The sequence below is a fragment of the Glossina fuscipes genome, unplaced genomic scaffold (genome assembly GCF_014805625.2).
Source record: "Glossina fuscipes isolate IAEA_lab_2018 unplaced genomic scaffold, Yale_Gfus_2 61, whole genome shotgun sequence".
NCBI lineage: Eukaryota > Metazoa > Arthropoda > Insecta > Diptera > Glossinidae > Glossina > Glossina fuscipes.
Genome location: NW_023998433.1, coordinates 2,430,370 through 2,452,757, shown reverse-complemented (window position 1 = coordinate 2,452,757; position 22,388 = coordinate 2,430,370). Strand labels below are relative to the sequence as shown.

General features: G+C 34.9%; 1 protein-coding gene across 1 annotated transcript in view; it reads right to left on the bottom strand.

Annotated features, from left to right (window-relative positions):
• The window catches only part of LOC119637780, a 102,150-nt gene extending 80,331 nt beyond the window's left edge, over positions 1-21,819 (bottom strand). Inside the window, exons 1-3 of the mRNA XM_038034063.1 lie at positions 21,538-21,819; positions 14,724-14,860; positions 9,771-9,896 (exon numbers count right to left, since the gene is read on the bottom strand). Coding sequence (XP_037889991.1) covers positions 9,771-9,896; positions 14,724-14,860; positions 21,538-21,748 — 474 coding nt within the window. The 5' untranslated portion in view covers positions 21,749-21,819. The remainder of the gene's footprint in view (positions 1-9,770; positions 9,897-14,723; positions 14,861-21,537) is intronic.
• Between the last annotated feature and the right edge of the window lie 569 nt (positions 21,820-22,388).

Here is a 22,388-nt window from a genome sequence, read left to right as displayed (position 1 = left end):
TGCAGATATCGAAAACATTACGCATTTTTTTTTTGGCCCATACAAGTATAACACGTAGCGCTAATTTACATGTTACCATAGGCTATATATGCGAAAGATTTCTTTAAAAAATATGTTCAATAAAGCCCCATTATTTTTATTTCAAGTCTATAACTTTCTGTGCATAAGCCATCGTTTGAATTATACATTTGTCTACTTTTCTATGTTACTTGTCCTTTATATTTATGTTTGTTTTTATTTTTTATATTTTTTATTAAACATGTGTCTGTCTGTATGGCTTTATATGTTTACGAATGTATATGCTCATATAACGTAAAATATTTCAAAGATATTTTTCATTTGATTTCGACATTCTTGTCTATCTTTCCCTCACCTTAGCAGGCCGTGCTTACCACAATACTTTGTTGGCCTCAATTTATCTACTGGCCTGTATTCAGTATCGATTTCCTTTGTGAAACTAACATAAAATAAAAAATTCAAGTAAACCATTAACCGAAAAAATTCAATCAATTGTATGTTGCTTTAGACATCTCAACTATTGTATTCAACGAACGAATGCACGGTTGCACGTACATATATAGGAGGGAGTGCGTTGGTGCATAGATGCTTAAGTGGATGTATCTCTGAGTGCATTTCAATTGTAAATTGCGAACGTTAACTGATATGAATTTTTTTTTTTTTATGGACTACTCAAAACTATATTCATATGTACATCTAAATATTTATAGTATGTTCAAAATTCTAGATAAATGTTATATATATCGTAGATGTTCGTACATTATGTATATTGATATTGTATACGAAGTAAAGTTAGCAATTAGGTTTTTGAGGAATGTTTTTATTGCAAGCAAACAAGTGAAGGCAAGGATTCAATAGTCGCTTATCGTAAAAGGTTTCCTTTTGAGAAGAAGATAAAATACATTTTTATTGCGTACCCTTTGTGTGTATGTGTGTGTGTGTGTTATGCTTTGCGAGCTGCAGGTAGAAAATCTTCAAGAAATGCTGCTGGTTCTTAGTAGCAGCAAGCACGATTCGCCATCCATGGCGCCTACGTACTAAAAACTACCCCCACACGCTTCCTCAACTACTCTTGCCCGCTGGACTACCTTTAGGTATTAGTTCACGGAGGCTGGTTGTCGTTAGCACGCTTCCTATGGTGGGACCTCAGTGGAATACACTATTGGCTTCCACCCCTCTACTCTCCACCTGGTGTCTTTCAAGCCGCCGTTGTTCTTTGAGCACTCTGCTTACAAAGTCTCCAGGCCTTGTTGCTGACAGTTAACCCCTCAAACACTTTACTTGGCTCTATTTAGGGTTTGCCATTCTCGAAACTTCTGCAACGAAAGATGCTTTGCTCTGCGTCTTCCTTCCTTTCCGAGCATGCCGGGCAATTTGGCCAGTTGTCGTGCCCGAACCTGAACAATTACTTTCAAAAACAGCCATGGCCAGTTAGGAAATGAGTGAGGTAGTAATTTACCCCACCGTGTGGTCTTTCGATCCATTGCATTATGTTTGGGATAAGAACTAACGTCCACTTTCCTTCCGGTTTTCTTTCCCAACGCGATTGCCAAGTCCTCATCGACGCTAGCCGCTCTTCTTCTTTGATGGCCTCTTGGGAGGGGCGTTGAAGCGGCGCCTTTTATGGATGCGCCTCATTTCGTCCGCCAAGATATCGATTGGCATGGCGTCAAGCAATCACAAGGACAGCATACTCCGACACTGTCCGGATTCGCTTATCTGCTTTAGCGCGCTAAGACGATATATTGCTGCCAACTTTCGCCACTGCCTTCACTTTGAGTGCACCGGCCCAAACTAGGCTTCCATACATTATGACCTAAGTTATCACCGTGGCTATTACTTTTCGAGTGGTGAGTTTCGGGCCTCCAATATTTGGCATAATTCTCGCCAACGACGCCTGGATGCCGGCAGTTGCTTAAAGTTGAGTCGATGGTCGAACATAGCTCCAAGGTATTTCTGGGCAGGAGATGACTGCACCGTGCGTTGCCCCACTCGTATGGAGTATGTTTCCACGCGTTCCTGGCTGTTTATTAGTACCGCCGCAATTTAATGCTCTGATACCTCCAGCCCGATCTCTTCTATATCATCGGCAAAGCTGATAATCGTTACCCAGGCAGAAAGGTTAAGCTCCAAAACATCGTTGAACATTATGGACCACAAGAGAGGACCAAGAACTGATCCCTATTGGACACCCGCCACTCTCATATACTAACGTGCGGTTCGAATGGCAGCATGTTATTATCTCCAGTATGTACTTTGGAACCTGCATTCTTATGAGCGCGTTACGAATAATCCCCCAGTCCGCCGAATTGAAGGCGTTTTTCACGTCTACGATAACGACGGCACAGTACTTTTTATCACCGCCCCTCCATCGGTCTCTGACTACAGCGTCTGAGGAAAGCGCCACAACATGGTTTATGGCATTATATAGTAGATCGCACTCTTCTCAATCCGTACTGGTTATCCGAGAGAGCACGTCTTTCTTCGATCACGACTAACAGGCATTCGTATACGATCCGCTCAAATACATTGCCCATTGTATCTAAAAAGCAGATGGATCGGTATGACGATGGCTCGTTCGCTGGCTTATTAGCTTTTGGAATGAGGACCAACCTTTGGACTTTCCGTTCATCTGAGAATATCCTTTCTTCCAGACACCTTTGCAGTATCGCAATAAAGACGTTTGGCCTCCTCCGTATCGCTGCTTTTAAGGCCTTCTTTGGGACTTCATCCAGGCCAGTAGTTTTTATGTCCACAATACTTTTGCAGGCACTCAAAAGTACATCGTCAGTAATTGCTGGTATTGTTTCATCTTCTCTGCCGTGGAAGTCTACCAAAACGTACAGCGGCCTCTACGGGATGTGTGTTGCTACTATTGGTCGGAGCGTGGGCGGACTTGCGGCGTTCCCTGTCCTTCGACTTTTTTCAGGACGACTTTATATGCCGTTCCCCACGAATTGACATCGGCATCCTGGCATATTCCATCAAAGCTTCTCTTTTTGCTAGCCCTTATGTCTTTCTTTAAGTCACTGAGCAAGTTTCTGAAGAGTGCAAGCAGTTCATTAAAGTTTGCCCTTCACCTCGAGCGTTTGTGTGAGTATGTGTGTGTGCATCCACAATAATAACAGCACTAATAGAGAGATTTGAATAGTAAGGGCCTACAAAACTATTTTCAAAATAGAAGAAAGTATGTGCCGTGAAAACTTTTTCATACCTCAGTTAAGGTAGCAGAAGTAGCTCCGTTCCATTAGTTTTCTACAATGTCACATATTCATTTGTTTATCTTTCATCTAATTACATTATAAAATAACTTTTTATATAGTATGCTGCATATAAATTAAGGATATTATGCTGCATAGACCTGGAATATATTTTAGCTAAACAGCAAAGTAAAATCGATAGGTTAACGTGCCTTATGCAATACCTCAAAGATGGCGTGGAAGGTTGCGTAGACGCCATTAAACACATGGGTAAAGACAGAATATTCCAATAATATAATTTGTGTTAATTAGAAAAAATGTCTTCAATGACTTACATAACATTTTTAGTGTATTTTATTATCCCGTTTGACGAATGTACGCATGTGTTTTATAGAGTACCTACGACTGCAAATACAAAGTTTCAAATGCTCTTGCTTCGTAAGAATTTGACACAATGCCATTGAAGAAATATTTAATAGAATTTTTGATTATAGCAAGCGGTCAAAGTGCTGATGATTTCACAGCGCCACTAGTATATGATTAACAGAATCTTCAAAATTCCGAAAGATACACACTGCGTTTTATTCTAAAAGTAATGTTGAGTTCTTCCGTCATTGGTACTCACACTTCTATTTTGAAAATAATCGCGATCGTTCTGTTTAATTTTCTCCGGCATTGCACTATTGCTTAAATATCTTTACATCTGGGATAGAGAGCATTGTGACAAGAATTTTGAAACACTTACGAATCTCATAGGAATACGTTGCAAAAATCGCGTAGATTATTGCGTTCTTCTAAAACCCTTTTTCGAAATTCAAGTAAAGTATAACATAAATCGCACTTTGTAATCGTTAAATGCCAGCAGAAGCCAATTAAGACGTTTATCAAAATTATTATGACAAGTCTCCCCTTTTCCTTCTCGCCTACACTACACATTCCATACAAGAATTTTATGACTTTGCGACTCGTTTTTCTCTATTCGGAAGTATTAAAGTGAAAAATGTTCTTCTAAATTTCCGGGTGCCTTAAATATGGGACGCCTTAACTCTTGTCAAACGTAGACACAAGAGATAGCAACTGTAACAAGTGCGGAATAGTTTCCGAGCCAAATTATTGTCTTATTAGAAGGTTGCATTCATTTTGATAGCTTTTTTTTGGAAACAGGCTTTTATTGGGAAAAATTTGGTTCAATGTACATTAGTCAAAATATTTTCCATCATTTTTTACAACTTTTTCCTATTTATCGCGTTGGGAGAAAATATTAGTTTGGCAGCGATCGAATCATCGAACCATTTTCGCACTTCTTTAGTTTTGTAAAACTGCGTTTCAGTCAAGCAATACTGCACAAACAAATCAGAAAAAATGGTAATCACACGGCACCATGTCTAGTGAGAATGCTGGTTGTAGCAGAACTTCCCATCCGAGCTGCAAAAGTATAACTTCTCCAACGTGTGGCCGAGCGTAGTCATTTGGGAGAATGACTTTGTGTCTATCCAACAATGCAATATTCAATTCGGTTAATTGACGTCGGTAGGCATTTTCAGTAACAGTTTCATCCGATTTTAGTAACTCGTAATACACTACACGTTATTGATGCTACCGTACGCATACCAAAACTTTACGACGCTGAGGATAGTTCTCCTGGACTAACCCAAGGCTTTTTTCGCTTAGGATTTTCGTAGTAGATCCCCTTTTCATCACCAGTCACAACACGCCGCACCAAACACGCCGTAGCTATTTTCCGTCCTTTTGGATTCTTTCCATCGCATGTAAACGTTTAGAAACAGTTGATTCCTCAACAGCTAAGTTGTTCGCAAGTTCTTTCAGAGTTTGAGTTGGGTTTTCGTCCAATTCATTGTTTTTGAAGTTTTTTAGCCGTCCAAGCCATTTTTTGCCATTGACATCCAAACCACCCCTTGTAAACAGTTAAAATATAGACCGAAAATCAGGATAAGAAGTAGCAGCGGAGTAATCATTTAACGTGTTTGATACGCAGGAGATTTTTTCAAATCAAATATCAAAAGTAATGAATGTGGAAAATGCAATTTTGGGCGTTTCATGATTAGCGTCAGTAGTATATATATATGCGGGAAAGTCGGCGGGGATTTCGGCCCGCAGGAAAAGGGACCTTTTTTTTTTTCTTTTTTGCTAATCTCATTAACGGGTTTTTTGGATAGCAGTATATATATGGACCAAAGACGGGTATGCGCGTGCTCACTCCGACCGCATTACTTCACACCCAAACACACACAACTTCCCTCCAACTCACATCAATAACTCATGCCCACCTTTCCCTCGCATGCAAAACGTTCCCTCTTTACCCGCCCCTTCAGTTAACAAAAACATATTGATCTTTTCAGTTTTGGGAACAGAAAAAAGTCGCAGGAGCTAAAGTTCGGTGAACTGAGGCATTATTACTGCACTGCTTTTGGCCACAAAATGACAAACAAGCTTCTCGGCCTTCTGTGAAGTGCTTCCACCGCTTATAAACATTGTTATTGCTCAAGGTAGTGCCACCAAATAGCACAGTCAACATATGAGGTGAGTTGAAGCACTTCATTTTATTTTTCACACAAAGCTTAATGCAGATTCTTTGATCAATTTTTTTGCGATACCAACGAATCGCTAAGCTCACGAAAGCACGTCTAACCTTCAGATCTGTCAAAAACAAACGAAAAATGCAAAATTGCTGAGAATGTTAACATACGTTGGAGATAGGTGTACCAACATATTTCTTGAAAACAATTCGAAAGGGAGTGTTTTTCATAAAAGCATAGCTGAACTAAATGATTACATGCACGCAAATACGCAAAAACACACACATGTCTTTAAATATATATTTTCATTCCTATTTTTTTTATTCTTTTTTTTAACAGTTTCCGTCCATTTTGGTGTATTACGGTTTCATTTATATAAAAGGAATGGAGCAGCAATAAAATGAATACGAAACAACACTCCCATCACATAGGTATTTGTTACATAGTTACAATTATAACAACAACAATTATTATAAGGGCAACAACAGTAACAGTAATTTACTCATCCGGAATTCTCAACTCCAGCAATATTGATTACTTTCATCATGTACATCTATTATATTATTAATAATTTCCGTTTCTCAATTACCACATTTTTTAGCGTACAAGAAGGTTTGAGAACGTATCGTAATCCCAAATAAAAATTCATGGCAACACTTTTCAAATACAACTTCTCATTCTTTCAGCTCAATCCCATTAACGATTTTTTTTTTTTATTAATTTTAGCACTATGTTTAGTGTGGCTTGTAATTTCTTTCTTATATAAAATATTACTGTGTTTGTTTAAAAGATTAAACGCAAGCGCAGACTATGTTCGAAGCAAATTCCCATTGGTAACTTTCAGACAAAAAAAAATAAATCTAAGTAAGTGGGAAGAAGAAATGAACGTAACAGAATGCCAAATACGTGGCATTTATCTATTCGGCACATCATAAACGAAACTGATTGTAAATCTGAACGCAAAATAAGTCGAACAAATCGCTGAACAATCTCTGACAGAGTTCGAGAAAAACTGAGCAAAGTAAGCACAAATGAAAGCTTTGAAATTTTAAAGATATGGTTTAGCATAAAAGAACAGAATTGAACACTTTAACTGTGTTACTAAAGGTTAACTGCGTTTAACCGCAGGAGCACAATAGAAAGAATCGTTTCGAATTAATTTGTAGTTTCTGAAGAAAATTCCAAAGATAAAATTGTCGTTTTGAGGAACAAATATTATCACACTTTTTGCGTGGATCAAAACTGTACTTATTATTATTAGGATCTCCCACCCATGTATCTGTCTATTATAAAGCTATATATGTGTGTAGCATATGCATCTAAAACTTGTAAAAACTCGTCTGACTGAGCTGATTTGACCTGATAATCCGCTTGTGTAGACTCAAATGGTTACATTTTACATTTGCTCTTCTATTGATTGCTTTTGCTTGATCAACAGACGTTTCTTCTTTCAGCACAAGAATATCCCAATCTGTACGACGCGTATACACTAAATTCAAGCAAATGTAGCCGCTAATGAACTAATCCCTTCCTTTTATTTAATGTTTATTTTTGGTCAATGTTTGTATGTGTCATATAGCTTTCGCTTAAAGGTCATATATGTAATGTTTCGTATTATTACTTCAAAGTTAGTCGCACGAATTTAGATATTTTGGAGGCATAGTAGTTACTCTCCTAAATTTATTTGCTGCTTAAAAACGAATATGCTAACAGAGAGACAGATAGACAGACTGATATAAACCTATTCATTGAACAAGTCAGGTAGTGAAGAACACAGGCTTAATTTGTTTCTAGCGCTGTTGGCCGAACGAAACATAAACCTTTAATAAAGGCCTTAAAAACTAAAGTTTTCTCTCAGCTGTTAAAACAAAATCATTGGTTACGTGTGTGAATAAACTAAATTGTACCAGTTTTCTTATTTGATCACTAGCTTATAACTCTTAATTAATAAAATAAAAATAAAACACAAAAAGAAATGAAAAAATGCTTGGTTGGTTCAGAAGGAACTTTACACGTTCCTTCAAAGGACATGCGGGAGCATTGCCTTAGCCGAATATTCATCAACCCAAGCGCCTTGTTATGTATTTGGCGAACTCAATTTAGTGCAAGAACTTATGACCTATTGCAGGTTCACGCAGGAATCATTAGGAAATGCTATTAAGAACATAAGGTAAAATTGAGCTTACCATTTGAACTGAGAAACGCCACAATATATCACAAGGTATGCGAAAGGTATTTTACGCCATGACAATGCAAAGGTACGTAGCATTCGAATGTATAAACTCACTCGCGGTATCCCCGGAAATTAACATTTTGTTATTATCACTTTATATCTTAACTACTCGTAACTTTCTTTAGTAGCCATTTGAAAGGTCTTAAACCCTTAATTCTGCTGTCCCATGAATAGCAATTAAATATAATACACTCTTTATTTACGGTCCGTAAGAACGTGTTCTTCCTTCAACATAAAACTTGTACATTGCATAAAGGATTGAAAAAGTGGCGGATAGAGAATACTTTAAATAAAACCTATGTTCAATTTTACTAAAAACGGGATCAACCCCAACTGTAATCTCTATACATATACATGTGGCCCAGGAGGGTCAAGATTGACATATAAATTCTCGTAATAATGAGTGGTTAATTCTAAGTCTTTTAACATTTAACGATGCAACCCGTTTCCTTTTGATTAGCTTACAGCTATGGCGAAATATCTGCTCTGCAGTACAAGACGAACAACTTCCTTAATTTCTTCCATTGTATGTCAAAGCGCAGATATATAAAATAAATGATATCTTAAATGGTTTACAATTTCTTTCGGGCTTTTATAGATTGGATTAGATTCAATATGTATGCACACACACACACACACCCACACAAACACTTGTACGCACAGAAACTTGCACGCACTGAACCATACCAAGTAAGGAGAATGGGCAAGAAAAACAACAAAAAATTGGGAAAGAGGAAAGTACGAAAAGTTCAAATATATAAATATATATATATATATAAAGAATCACAATGCCGTCGAATTGAGACTAAAAAAGTATTTGTTTGCTTGACAGTCAGTTATTTAGGTATGAAGAAATAAAAGGGAACAAAACGGATGTCATGCATAAACTCTACCTTTTCATATGTGCGGGTAAATGTTTAAATAATAGAACGTTTTTTCTAATATTTGTCTTTTTATTTGATTTTCTTCCAGTATCTCGTCATATGTGTTTGGCTTTGATTCTCTTTGCATCCTCCCATACACTTCTTTAACAATATGAAATATTCTTCAATTCCATTGAAGCAAGCCCAACAAAGAATGGCATTTTATCGATTTACAATGGAATTTGTGATGTGCATCGAATGCAAATGAAAAAGAAAACATAAAAAACAAAAAAATGGAAAACATAAACAAATTGACCAAGTTTTCTTGTTATATACACGTATTGTCTGTTTATATTTAATATATATTTATATGTCACTGATTACACACAATCCATGTGCATGTGTAACATATGCGAATGCACATCGCAGAGCTTAAATCTACTTTTTCGATTCTTTTCTGAAAAATTAAAACAGTAAATATGTATACATATTATGTGTGCGTATATATATATGAGAATGTATATATACATACATGCGTATTTGTATATGTACGATCATATAAGAAAAGAAATTTATTGCTTTCTAAAACTTTTGACTTCTCTCCCGCATTAGTTCAATTTAAGTAGGACAGCAAAGTCACTAAAGAAAAAATCTATTGAATTTTTGCTTTTTTGTTGGCTTTTAATGTTTTCCACAGCAATAAAATTTTCAATTTATTTTATGTAATTTGTTGAATTAAACAGTTTTTCTTTTCATTTATTCTCCCCCTTTTCTATTGACTGTATTTATTGAACGTTGGATAATAGCATTTATAAAGTTATAAAACGTTTAGGAATATATATATATATATATATATAAATATATATATAAATGTATATATATATATATATATATACATTTATTTAAAATTGATTCATACCTGCATAAATCCTTCTGGACATCCTGGCAATTCTCCAGTGGGACTTAAACTAGTTTCATAACCATCCACATCGGTATCGACCATACCCTCATCAAAGCGCCCAACCGTAAAACTATCGAATATTATCTGCAATAAAACATAAAACATTTCTGCTGTTAGGAAAATTTTGCTCCTTTTATTTTTTAAAAAATATTTCATATTTGTATGGATTTATTGCATGTCCAAAAATATTTTCAGAGAAAGAAGAATTCTTCTAAAAACAGTTCAAGTGAGAAATTATTATTGCATGAACGTGTTGTTGTTAGAAAGTGTATGATATAAGCATGACAGTTTGTTTAAGAAAGTGAAATCAACCACTAAAGAAAGAATAAATAAAAGGAAAAAAGAATTCGATTTGAAGAGAATATTTTCATATTTAATATTTCCCTATTATTTTTTTGTCTATGGTTTATAGTGCAGCCACAGTAACATGCTATGGAAGAATACGCGTTAAATACTTAAACTATAACATAATACTATATGCATGTGGCCGCAATGCCTACAGACTGCTTATGCCGTCATATAAAACCTATTAATATAACATAATACATTTAAAATTTAAGATAAAAAAAAAACAGTCACAGACGTATTCTGAACTTACGGTACTTACGTGCATTACATACAATAAATGAAAGAATTTTGCATTGAGTTGAACACACATACAATTCACAAAACTTCGAAACGTGGTCAGAATACTATATGCAATACCTTAATGTAAACCTTATGAAGGGTGAAACACACTGTAAGAGCTTAGAAGAAAGCTTTTTTCACATTTTTTTTTTTTTTTTTTTTTTGGAATGAAAAAGAGGCAATAGAATAGAATATGGCGTCGTCGCCATTCCAACGACAAAAATTTAAACCAGAAAACATCTAATTTAATCTACACGCCTGTCGCTAGAGAATCAAACGGGGTCTTTTAAAAATATTGATTTTTGTTCGTTGTTCGCAGTCGCTCGCTTCATCCTTGTCGAACATAAGAGGAAGACAACACCAGGGCTTTAACCTGCCGCTTGCATATACGGAGAAATACTTTCTAGATTCTCCGTCTGAAGTCGTAATATTTTCAATTATATTGCTTTTCTTTTTCGAGGAGTTTCGCGACATTAAATGGACCCTTCCAACGAGTTTCTACTGTACGAGAACACTCGCTGCGAGACCACAAACACATTAAGTAGGTGTAGCGTATCGCTTTTCATTTCATTGTTCCGCTTGTTCGCGCTGACGAGTGATCGCCTATTCTGTTCCGTTTTTCATTTACCTCATATTCCCAGACACATTTTTCTTCATTTAAAGCGAATAAAATTCGATTCTGCAAAATATCACGAGGACGATAACAGATTAAAGGATCATGATCGTTCGATATATCATTGCATACATAGACCACTAATTATTAAACAGTATTGAATCCCATTTGGAGTCCGTGACAATATTTTGAAAATTCTTTAGAGGTGAATACTATTCCCCGATCGGTTATAGTGCGTAGATAGAAACTAATCAATTCGCTCAGTGGTGAACGTACGCGCTTTCTACATGTATTCCTGACTGTGCCCAGCATAGTATACTTTGTAAAAGCATTCACAATAACTAAAATTTGTTCGTTTCTTTCTTTCGCTTTTAGGAAAGTGATCTAAACCATCAACGTTCTCCATACAAATTGATTATCGACACATTAGTCTTCAATCGACCCCCTTTTCGTTATTCCAGTTTTCAGTGCGCTGCAATCAGTCACGATTCTGAATTTTTTCCCATATATGTAGTAACGGAATCGTTCCATACTTGTTACTACAGCGGATGCTCCCAATGCGTGACTATGGAAATTTCTCTTCTCATCACTTCTAGATTTATCGAAATAACTGATTAATTTTAACTCGCGTCAGTTTCGGTGCAATAGCACACACATTTGCATAAATTCTCTGTTTGGCATCACCTCTCTATGCAACGATTACGGAAAAGCATAAAAAGTTGTTTTTTATACCAATAAAAGTTTTCTCCCGTTCATCCGTCCGCTCGAACGTTGATATCTTCTTTAATAATTTATGCAATGTTTCAGATAAAAGAATATATTTTTTTTGAATATGTGCATAGTTCTAAGAAGCTGCGAACGCCGGTTGTATGTATGGGACGTTGCTATTTTTCGGCCGTTTCTATCTCAATTTTTCCAGCCATGATACCTTGTGAAGTGAACTGAAATTCAATGTTCGCTTTAAGCAACTCTCATTTATTGGCATCCAGTGTTAAAGCCGTTTCCCCTCATATTTTGGGAAATATTACTTAACCTTTCGTCAATTGTGCTGCCAGACGTCAAGAAGTCTTACAGTGCAAGATAATATTGCTTCCAGTCATTGCTTGAATCTTAGCTATGAAGTGTTCGAAGGTCATTTGTGCGTTTTTAAACCCAAACAGCATTCACTTGAGTTCATGTAATCCATCTTTCGTGATAAAATCTGTATATTTTAGACTCTCGAGCGATATCTATACCTGATAACAAAGCTAGCCTTGCAAAGTGATTGAACTTCATGGCTGGCTATTAACACTCTTCGATATTCGGAAAAGGGCAGTTTTTGTTACCATGAAGTTTTTCATTTTCACTCCCTCGTTTACTTGCATTACAATTGTTTAAATTAAGTTTTTTAACCACCTCTCCGCGCAGCATTAGAGAATGTTTTTTAAAGACACTATACAGAACTCCAACCAAAATTGTACGAGTTGTTGCTTGGGCCATTTTGGAAAAACTATGGTTTGAGAAAAACGTTTTTTTTTTTGATTATAATAAATTTTTTTATAATTTTCGATCATTAGTCTGCAATTCCAGGATTATAAAAATTTTTTCCCAAGCTCAAATATTCGTTCTGTTTTTCTTTTTTCAACGTTTTACCTTTTATCTATCGAAGAGAGCCCCTCACGTTTGAACGTAACGTAATGAAAAATGACGAATACAACGGCAAAACAATGTACAATTCGTTAGGCGAACTCCAAAACGTTGTTAGCACTATTGCCTAATTACAGATTTGATATTTGAAGAAATCACAATTAATTTATGACCATACCTTTGGAGTTCAGTTACGTTTACATTGAATATATATTTTCTAAGCTTCAGTTTTGTATAGAATATTTCACCATTTTGAGGCTACGCGCTAACTCACTGACTGCAACTAAAATGAAATATCACACCAATCATTGATTTATGTTATTTTAGGGCCCTTGGTCTGATATCTAAGTTTGAAGAATCAAAAGCAGGAATCGGACGAATTTCTAAGATGGATTCTTAGATCTATCACTGCATGGTGAGGGTAAATTTGTACGTAGCGTAAAGCTTTAAACCGATTTAAGCATATCCGTCTGTCCGTCTTCACGCGTATTTCTACGTCCGATTTCGCAATGTTCTTGATTGTGGAAATTGTGAAAGAAATTTAAAAGTTGAAGGGAATATGCCGCCTTACGTAATATTTAATTTTTCAATACTTTCTCTCGAAATAGAACATAATTGTAAATAAATTATTTAAAAAAAAAATCCTTTTTTTTTTTTTTTGTATCCTTGAACGATTATAAAAATATTTGAAAATTAAACTAATTTAATTTCTCATGAATTATTCAAAAGACAAATTTAACTGACAACAGACAGAATTTTGTGTGTACATACGCACATATACAAACCTCCGGACGTTACGTTATCGTGTCATATACATGTGAGCAGCAGTCAAAAATTTTGTTTATAATCTGGGATAAGAAGAGCTCTGTTAAAAATTTAAGCTTTCCTCGATGCCTTTGTACTATGATTAAATGTGAACTTTTCACGTTTGTTTTATTATTCTCTCCTCTAGGTTTCGGACATAAATAGTTTTGCTGGATTTAGGCATAGTACACTTAAACATGGTGGCATTGTAACTGTTTCCAAAGTATGACACTACTAGTGATAATAACGCCACCATTACCGTGACTGTTTTCTGTGGCTCTTTATCTCATAGATGATAACATCAGTTTATGTGACTGACTGACGTGTAGATTATGCAACAACTATTAAAGGGCTCCTTATATAAATGCATATGTATTTATGTTCGTTTATATATGGATAAGTTTATGTTCATATACGCTTGTGTGCGTGTGTGTGCGTGTGTGCGTGTGTGAGTGTGTGTGTGTGTGTGTGTGTGTGTATGTTTGTATACGGGTAAGTATTTTTGTTCTGTTTGCCTGTCCACTAATGTAACACGTAGAGAGATTACTAAAATAAAAGAAAGCTGACAACAACAACAATGGCAAAAGGAAAAAAAAAAACGAAATGAAAATTCAGATGAATACATACATACACATATTTTCTGACTGTGGCGAGCTATAGCGCAGCTTCGTATGGCTAAGAGCTTTTTGTTGTAATGTTAGTGTGTGTGCGTGCGTATGTGCGCTCTATGTTCGTGAATTAAAACCACAGAACGTGCATAACAATACTATACCTACAAAGTAAATTACAGTGTTAAACTATATTAAGGTGACCAACAACAAGAACTTAAAGTTAGTTTTTCTTTTATTTGCTGTAATAACACCTACACGCGCGTTTGCTCGTATGCACGCGTGTATACGCGCGTTTGCATGTGACCGTGTGTGCTCACATTTATGTGGACGAGTGTGAAATGTGTCGTTTGCAGAATACACTCAATTTCTTGCTTTCAAACTTTTATCAAGATTCCATGGAGTATATAACAACAAACACTTAATTTCCCTTGTTTTTTTTTTTTTATATTTTTGCTTTCCTATTCTCCTACTCTTTCGCTCTTAGTGCATTGAGATGGTCGAGAAAGTTTAGTATTTGTAATAAATTCCAACGCAATTGTGCGGCATACTTAACGTCATTCATTTTATGCACGTTCAGCAGAATGATAAATAGTTCAAGAGAAGAGGAGAAAAATTTAAAGGATAACTTACCTGAACAATGTCACCTTGATCATGTCCGGATGCTGTGAATGTCAAGTGACAAAGAAACGGCAATTTATTCCATTGTGGCGTTGGCACCTTTATGGAGTATGTTCTGCCAATGTCACCGTAATAAGTGCGATTGCAAACTGTTTGCGTAAAAAAGAAATGCAAAAAGAAAAACTATATTTATATATATAAAAGCTTTCTTGAGTAAAGGAAGCTTTAAAATATAAAGACAAGATTCCCATACGGTTATGTAAGTAATGTCAAGATTGCATTTTGGTTGCCCTGTTGAGAACAAAACTAGAGTTATTTTAGCTTAAATCTGAACTTACTGCTCAACGATGCATTTTATTAGGTTAGCATTTTATTGAAAAAGTATTACAGGTCATCACTTGTAGCATATGTCTGTCTAATCGTTTTACTTTTTGTCCCGATTTACAATTTTTTGTAGAATAATAGGGATCCTTAAAAATCCCTTTCACTGATTTTAAAACGAAATTTTACTTTTATAGCATTTTTCACAATTTATGTTTTTTTTTTCGATTTGCACCATTTTTTTCTCTATCTTAAAATTTATAATGGTTTCATTGATCAAATTGATCAGATTTTCCATAGAATAAATAAATTCTCGTTAAGTTAAAATAGACGAATGGAAGCAGGAAGAGAACTAAACTATCTTTCAGCTGCTTCATCATCACATATCCTTGAAATATAAATTTGCATAAATTACTTCGTTAAGCTAAAAAAATTGTTAACGGTGAAAGCTTGAAAAAATGAAAATATAATAAAAAATAATAATAATAATAATAACATCGCATACTGTACAAGATGCTAGAAAAATACAGTGAAGGGAGAAAGAAAAAAAATGTGGAGGGAAATATTCTCATTCTAGACCACAGATTTTGTACAGCACAATGGACGGAATGAATATGGAAAATTAATTTCGTGTTTCAGTTATTCTTTGTCGTTCTTCCAAAAAAAATGAATATATATATATATATATTCGAAACCTACCACCCAGCGCTCGCTAGCCTAAGTAATGGTTATGACAAGCCAGGCAACATGCATTTGAAATGAACTTCAATAACAAAATAAGAAATACAAGATAAGAGTGGCCAACCTTTTTCGTCATTTTTAAGAATGTTAAAATCAACCTGCACTTTAATCATGATACAGGGATTGTAAATTTTCTCTATCGATCATTTCGATGAATCTACTCGTATTTCTTACATTACCGTAGAAAGGACGCAAGAGAATCTTTTAAAAGACTTTGTAGCCATGGTTCTGTACTATTTTTGCGGTCAAGGAAGTTCGAAGATGCAACACTTGACTGACATACGCTGAACTCGTTATACGTCGCTATTTCCCTCTAAGCATTTCTGGTTAATTTTTCTGTTATGGAATAGAATCAGTACACCAAAGTTGAACTCGAAAATCTTATGAATAGAAGAAGTAGTTAGGCATCTTTTTATTTTGTGATGAAATTTTCTCACGTTCAAGTTTAGTTTTCTGTTTCGTTTTCAACTCACATAAAAGCATAACTTGTTTACTCGTAATTAGTTAGTTCGGACTAACTGAGTAACGAGAAAATTTACTCTATTTTATGTTAACAAATTCAATCGACACGTTTTCGTTGTACAGAAAGAAATTTGCACACAACAACGTATTAGAAAAAAATATTGTTAGACAAAAAATTTTAAATTTATCCAAGCATATCTCTTCACTTATGAATGAATGAAAATACTTGTAAAATTTTGCTTTCATTTTTTTAATTAAAATATTAAAGCAAATGAGAAACCTAGAATAAATTTTGCATATAATCTTGCTGTCGGTTACTATGAGTTTATCAAGTGACTTATTAGATTCGTTGAAGTAAACATTCAAATCGACATAGAAAGAAAGAAAATATGTTCTTTTTTGTGTACCACGACCTTCAGTGAAAGCATATAATCTCGGCAAATTGTGGAATTTACTTAAATAAAATAAAAAGGGTAAGCCTTGCATTTAAAACTTTTAATGTTAGTAGCCTAACACATCGAATTTTTCGAATTATTAGCCATACCATAGGTGCTATGTATATTCAATTGTATCTGTTCAAAAGCAATTCTTGCCGTTTTCCGTAACGAATTTGGGTTGGGACCCGATTGTCTCTCTTCATCCCTATGAAAATAGGTAGGTTTTGTTATCCTTACCGTCACTTGAAAAACGTAGATTTATTCTTGGCGTTTCCTTCTTAATCAAAGTAATAAATGGTACTATAGAATCACCGCATTACTTGGTGAGATAAGCTTTAATAACCGCTTCTCTACCCACTTTAGCTTTATTAAGCTTAGTCAATGTAAACACAATTATGAGCGGTTTAGCCCGCTTAGAGTTGTTTATAGGAACCTAAATGTTGTCTATCACTTATTCTCAATATCGGATTCTTTGAAGAGTATTAAAGTAACTTAGCTTTATACGCGCGATTTTTTTATGTCGTACTTAAACTAACCGGCATTCTTAAATTCTCATTTTTTTTTTTTTTTTTGTTTTTTTCGAAAACTAAATGGTGTTGTTAGCGTTGTCGGTTGCCAAGCATGTTTACAATGATTTAGGTGTTCGCTTGCAACCTTGATCTGTTCTTGTTGTGGCTGTGCTTCTGGGCTAGCTGTGTACATGCTTTTTTTTTCTTTTTTTGTTTCGTATTTATTTATACATGAATTTTTATTTTAAGTTATTTTGTTTTTATTGTTCTTTTTTCACATATTCCTATATATTGAATAGAACTTTTTAAAATAATTAGTATAAGATTTACTATTAAAATTTACGTGAATTCGGCTGTTAATTTGTCTTAGTTGAATTTCATGTATAAATAAATAAATAAATAAATAAATAACTATTTTTATAGTACGATAACTTTGGTAAGGCTAACCTTATCAACTACGGTACACCGCGTGTGACAGGTGCCAGACCGCCGATAGATGTTAAGAAGAAAATACATTTTATCGTTCAGCAAAACGTAATGATTTTTTAAAAATGAGCCTAACAGCCTTATTCAAGACGCACACATAAGTCGCAAGGACTTTTTTTTGTTGCTGTTTATTTTTGTGATTTTCGTGAGTTAGTAGCCTTGTTACATCTATAATCGAAAAATGAAAGGTTAACTCATTTTGTCAAAACGTGTACAAGGGCTATTATGTATATATATTCTTAATCAGCATAAAGTTGTAAATCGATTTAAGTATGTCCGTCGATCCGTCTGCCCGTCTGTCCGTCTACGAAATATCTGTTATAAACAGTGTCCTTGCTGCAAAAATAAAGCTATCGACTTCAAATATGGAATCAATATGCAAGGTTTTTGTATGTTGGATTGGCGGGATTGAAAATGGACCAAATCGGTTGAAGAATGCGTCTTCAGCACCACGTAAACTGAGAACACCTCTGTTTTTGAAAAGGAATAAAAAAATTAGGTTTTTGCTCACTACTATTAAACTGCAACAGACAAATCTACAAAAATTTGAACGCATATTATAGGGGCGATGTTGTAGTTCCTGTACAAAAATGAAAAAAAATGACCACCTTTTATTATACTGTATCAAAATTTAATATTTTTTTTCAATGCCTTTAAAACGCACAGAAGCTTCAAAAACGTCATAGCGTGTACAAATTCCTTGCCATCGTCATGTCGGCTTGTTCATCTGTCAATCTGTATAATATCTTTAGTAAACATTTTCCTTGAGAACATCCTTGCTTTCCGTGCTTTTTGCTAGTTACTCACAAACTACAAGAAACATACGGTATAAATTTCAACTTTTAGTCTCTCCCTCTTTTTAGCCTATTTTAGAATACCAGTGATTGGTATGAAAAATTCGTTCACGACAGAATACAATATTCGTGCTTGTTTGGCATCGAACAGAAATAGCAAATATGGCATAAACAAAACTTTTGACAACGAAGCGCGTTGCTCTCTCTTATGACGAGTATAAGGCGCACATTTTCCAAATTGTGAAAAAAGTCGCTTCTTTAAAATCAAAAGAAAGTTAATAAGTTTGCTGAAAATTTGGATATTAACATTGCAACAGGTTCCAATCGATCGTTGAAGTTTTTTAAAACATTACGGAAAACCGGCTTATTTCATTTCATGACATTGTTGCAAAACTAAATGTTGACCGAAAAATGTCTTTAAACCAGGCTGTATACCAAAACAAAAGGAAGTAATGAATTAACAATTACCAAGGTGCACTTACGTCTATAGATTGCTATTAGAATGAAAGTAAATCGAACTATTATTAGTAACGCGATGGGAAGGTGGTCACATGCGATAATAATTTGTACAAAACATCGTATTACAAAATAGAGATGAAGGTACATACGCGATAACAAAACTTGGTTTGACGGCATGTAACCTAATACTTTCTTCTTCCAAGCATTGGAGGACCAGACCCGCGCACACGATTGACTCCACTACCTACTGTTAACAAATAAAGCGACTAAGGCGTGAAACTTAAGAAACATCCTCAAAATTGATTAATAAGTAACACGACATCTTTTATGACGAGAATGTTAGACCCACACACCAGATCAATGACTGCCTGATCGCCTATTATTTGCTTCGCTTTCTACGGCTGAGGATTAAAGAAGGCGTTTGAAAATCCCCTATTCACTTCTTCGCGCACAAAATGGTAGAAATTCCACAGTGAGGGCATTAGGGCAAAACTGGCGAAAAATTATTTATATATCATATTTGTCTTCGAAATGTCTATTTAAAATGTAAGAATAATGCGCTTGAATAGTACTATAACCGTTGGCGCAAATTTTACCTCGCAGAAGAAGACTTTTTTTTTTGGTCGTCAAAATTTCTGTCCTCTCCTCTCCGGAGAGTAGCATAGATATGAAAAAACATCGGGTACACACCTCCCCGCTGCAACCATGTCACTCATCACTTAAACACACAACTTCCCCGCCAGCTCACATCACTAACACATACACATCGCTCCCTCGCATGCGTAACGGTCGCCCTTTACTCTTCTCTTAAAATAACAACACATATTCTTCCTACCTACAAAGAATTCAAAATGCAAATCAATTTTTCCAGAAAATGCGATTGTTGGTAAGAAAGTACGAACAAAAAAAAATAACACCGTACACACAAAATAAAATGCATTTCTTTGCAATTACACAGCCTCATATTATGTTCACAGCAAATATACTTCGATCAATCCTTTCTTGATTCTACACATCTTAATGAACAAAGGTAAAAGGGGTTCTTTCAAGGACATAAATTATTTATGATGCTGATAACAATTAAACACGAACGTGCATAGAAATGCATAGCTAAATTTCCAGGCAAAATGCAATAAGGCTCTCTCTCGACGGTCCGACTACATCACCGCATTACATTGCTATATACTAATGAACAGGAGAAAGAAGAATTCCTTCAAGGACATACATTATTTATGAAGCTGATAAAAACTAAACACTTACGTAGATAGAAATGCACAGACAAGTTTTTCAGGAAGAATAAAGATATAGTGTACTCTGAGTGGCACGACTATTGCCCCATATTGGTTTTCAAAACACTCAAATGCTTAATGATTCTCACTCATTTGTATTCTTATTATTAGCATTTCCATTCGTATAAATATCCCAGCATTATAAACGACAAAAAAGTTCAATTGTCCTTCATTTGTTACTTTACGACCATACTTAAAAGTATTTGTCGACAAAAACCGGGTAATAAAGGGCAGAGAGAATTTCACAGATAGCGCTTGACGGTAATTTCGCCAACATTTCTATCCTATATACACAGAGCTTTCTCTTAACTTATCAGAGCTTTCTCTAATATTATCATCAACACACGGCGAAGATCAGCATAGGGCAAGAATGAGTACATTAAATAGCTACCATTCTCAGATGACAATCATCTTTATACCTTCCCAAAGTCCGAAAGTGATTTTGATTTCCGACGACAACAGAGATGATCTTGAATATCCCTTATTAACGCAACCTAGTAAATATTCTCCCGTATCGTCGACTCATAAAAAGATCCTTTTTCCTGCGGACTGAAATTTGCGTCGACATACATATACAACTTTGAATTGTAATTAAAAAAAGCTATGGACTTCTTTCTCTCTTCGCCCAAGACATTTTATTTTAGAATTAAAAAAATCTTTCAATCGAAACGCTTGTGTTTTTATGACGATCTCCAAATTACCGGACTCAGTTTATTTTTATGTGGTTAATTTTTTTTTTTATTATAAAGATGGGAGCGTAAGTCAGAATAAGTCCCCTTTAGTTAAAAACTATACATTTACGTAAAAATATGAAATTGAAATACTCCTGCAGAAGTGTACTGTATTAAGAAATTTTAAAATGAACTCATTTGCCAATAAGAGCTGTATACGCTCAAGAAATTATTGGTTTCAACATAGACTTGGTTGCATAAAAATCAAGTGAAAGAAAAAAGGTGAAAAACGAAAACCGATCGTTAATTTTACAATATCTCTCAATACTGAGCCCTGAACAACTCTATTCCCAAAAATAAATACCATTAGTATCGAATTTTTGGGCGATCAGTAATTACCCAAATCAAGGTACTGTTGTTATTCACCTTCAAATAATGGCGTCTTCTAGGATGGCCGAAGATTTCATTATAAACCAGTATATGTAATGCAATAAGAGCACAATATAACTGAAATGTTAATTGTGTTTTATGAATATAATCACTTTTTCCCGAAGTATCGAAAAGTAGTTAATTTTGAATATCTGAAATTATTGTGGCCACTCTCCTTACATTGCTTACCCACAGATTTGCCATAAATTAGATTTTGGTAATACGCACCTGTACAATGTCTCGGTTCATCACTGCCATCCTCACAATCAGCTTTGCCATCACAATATTTATCCAGTGGCACGCAAATTGTGGTACTGCCCTTGCAGGGAAATTCTGAGACTCTGCAGGTGATTACGATTGTAATTGTTTGATGCATGAGTAATAACCAGAAGCAACAGCATACCCAACTGCTGGTCTTTGTTGTTGCCATCGTCATCATTCGTAACGTTTTGGTTGTTGTATTAGCTGTTATTGTTGTTGCTGTTTTCCGATTTGTTGTTGTTGTTGTTGTTGTTGTTGTTGCGTAAAACATCTGCATGTAGAACCGAAAAAAAAATTAAAAAAAAATATTTCTAAGTTGAAGCTAAAACTCGTTTTGCTTTTATAATTTTTTCTCATACTTTCAAAAAAATATATTGTGTTCTATCGGTGTACACAGCTATATGAGCACGTTATGAACATAGAAACAAGTGAGAAGATTCTATATACATACGTATTCTAGACGTTCAAAATATTTCATTCCTGGTTCGCCCGTATTCAGATTTCCCTTCTTATAATTAGGACTTTAAAAGCGAGAGAGAGTTAAATGGCATACAAATGAGTTTTCAACCATTATCATTTTCATTCGATCGTTCTACGCTTTGATTATAATTACATGTTAAGCAAAACCGATTTCATCCACATCTATATCCAAACATCTATCTATTTATATGATGTTGAGAGAAATTGAATTAAAATTTAATGTTGGCCGTAAAAATTCATTATATCCATAAGCGTCGCAAATCAAACGACAGAATTACATTACCGTTCATAATGCGCATAAAAATGATAAATGACTGCTTGTATAACATGATTGGTGG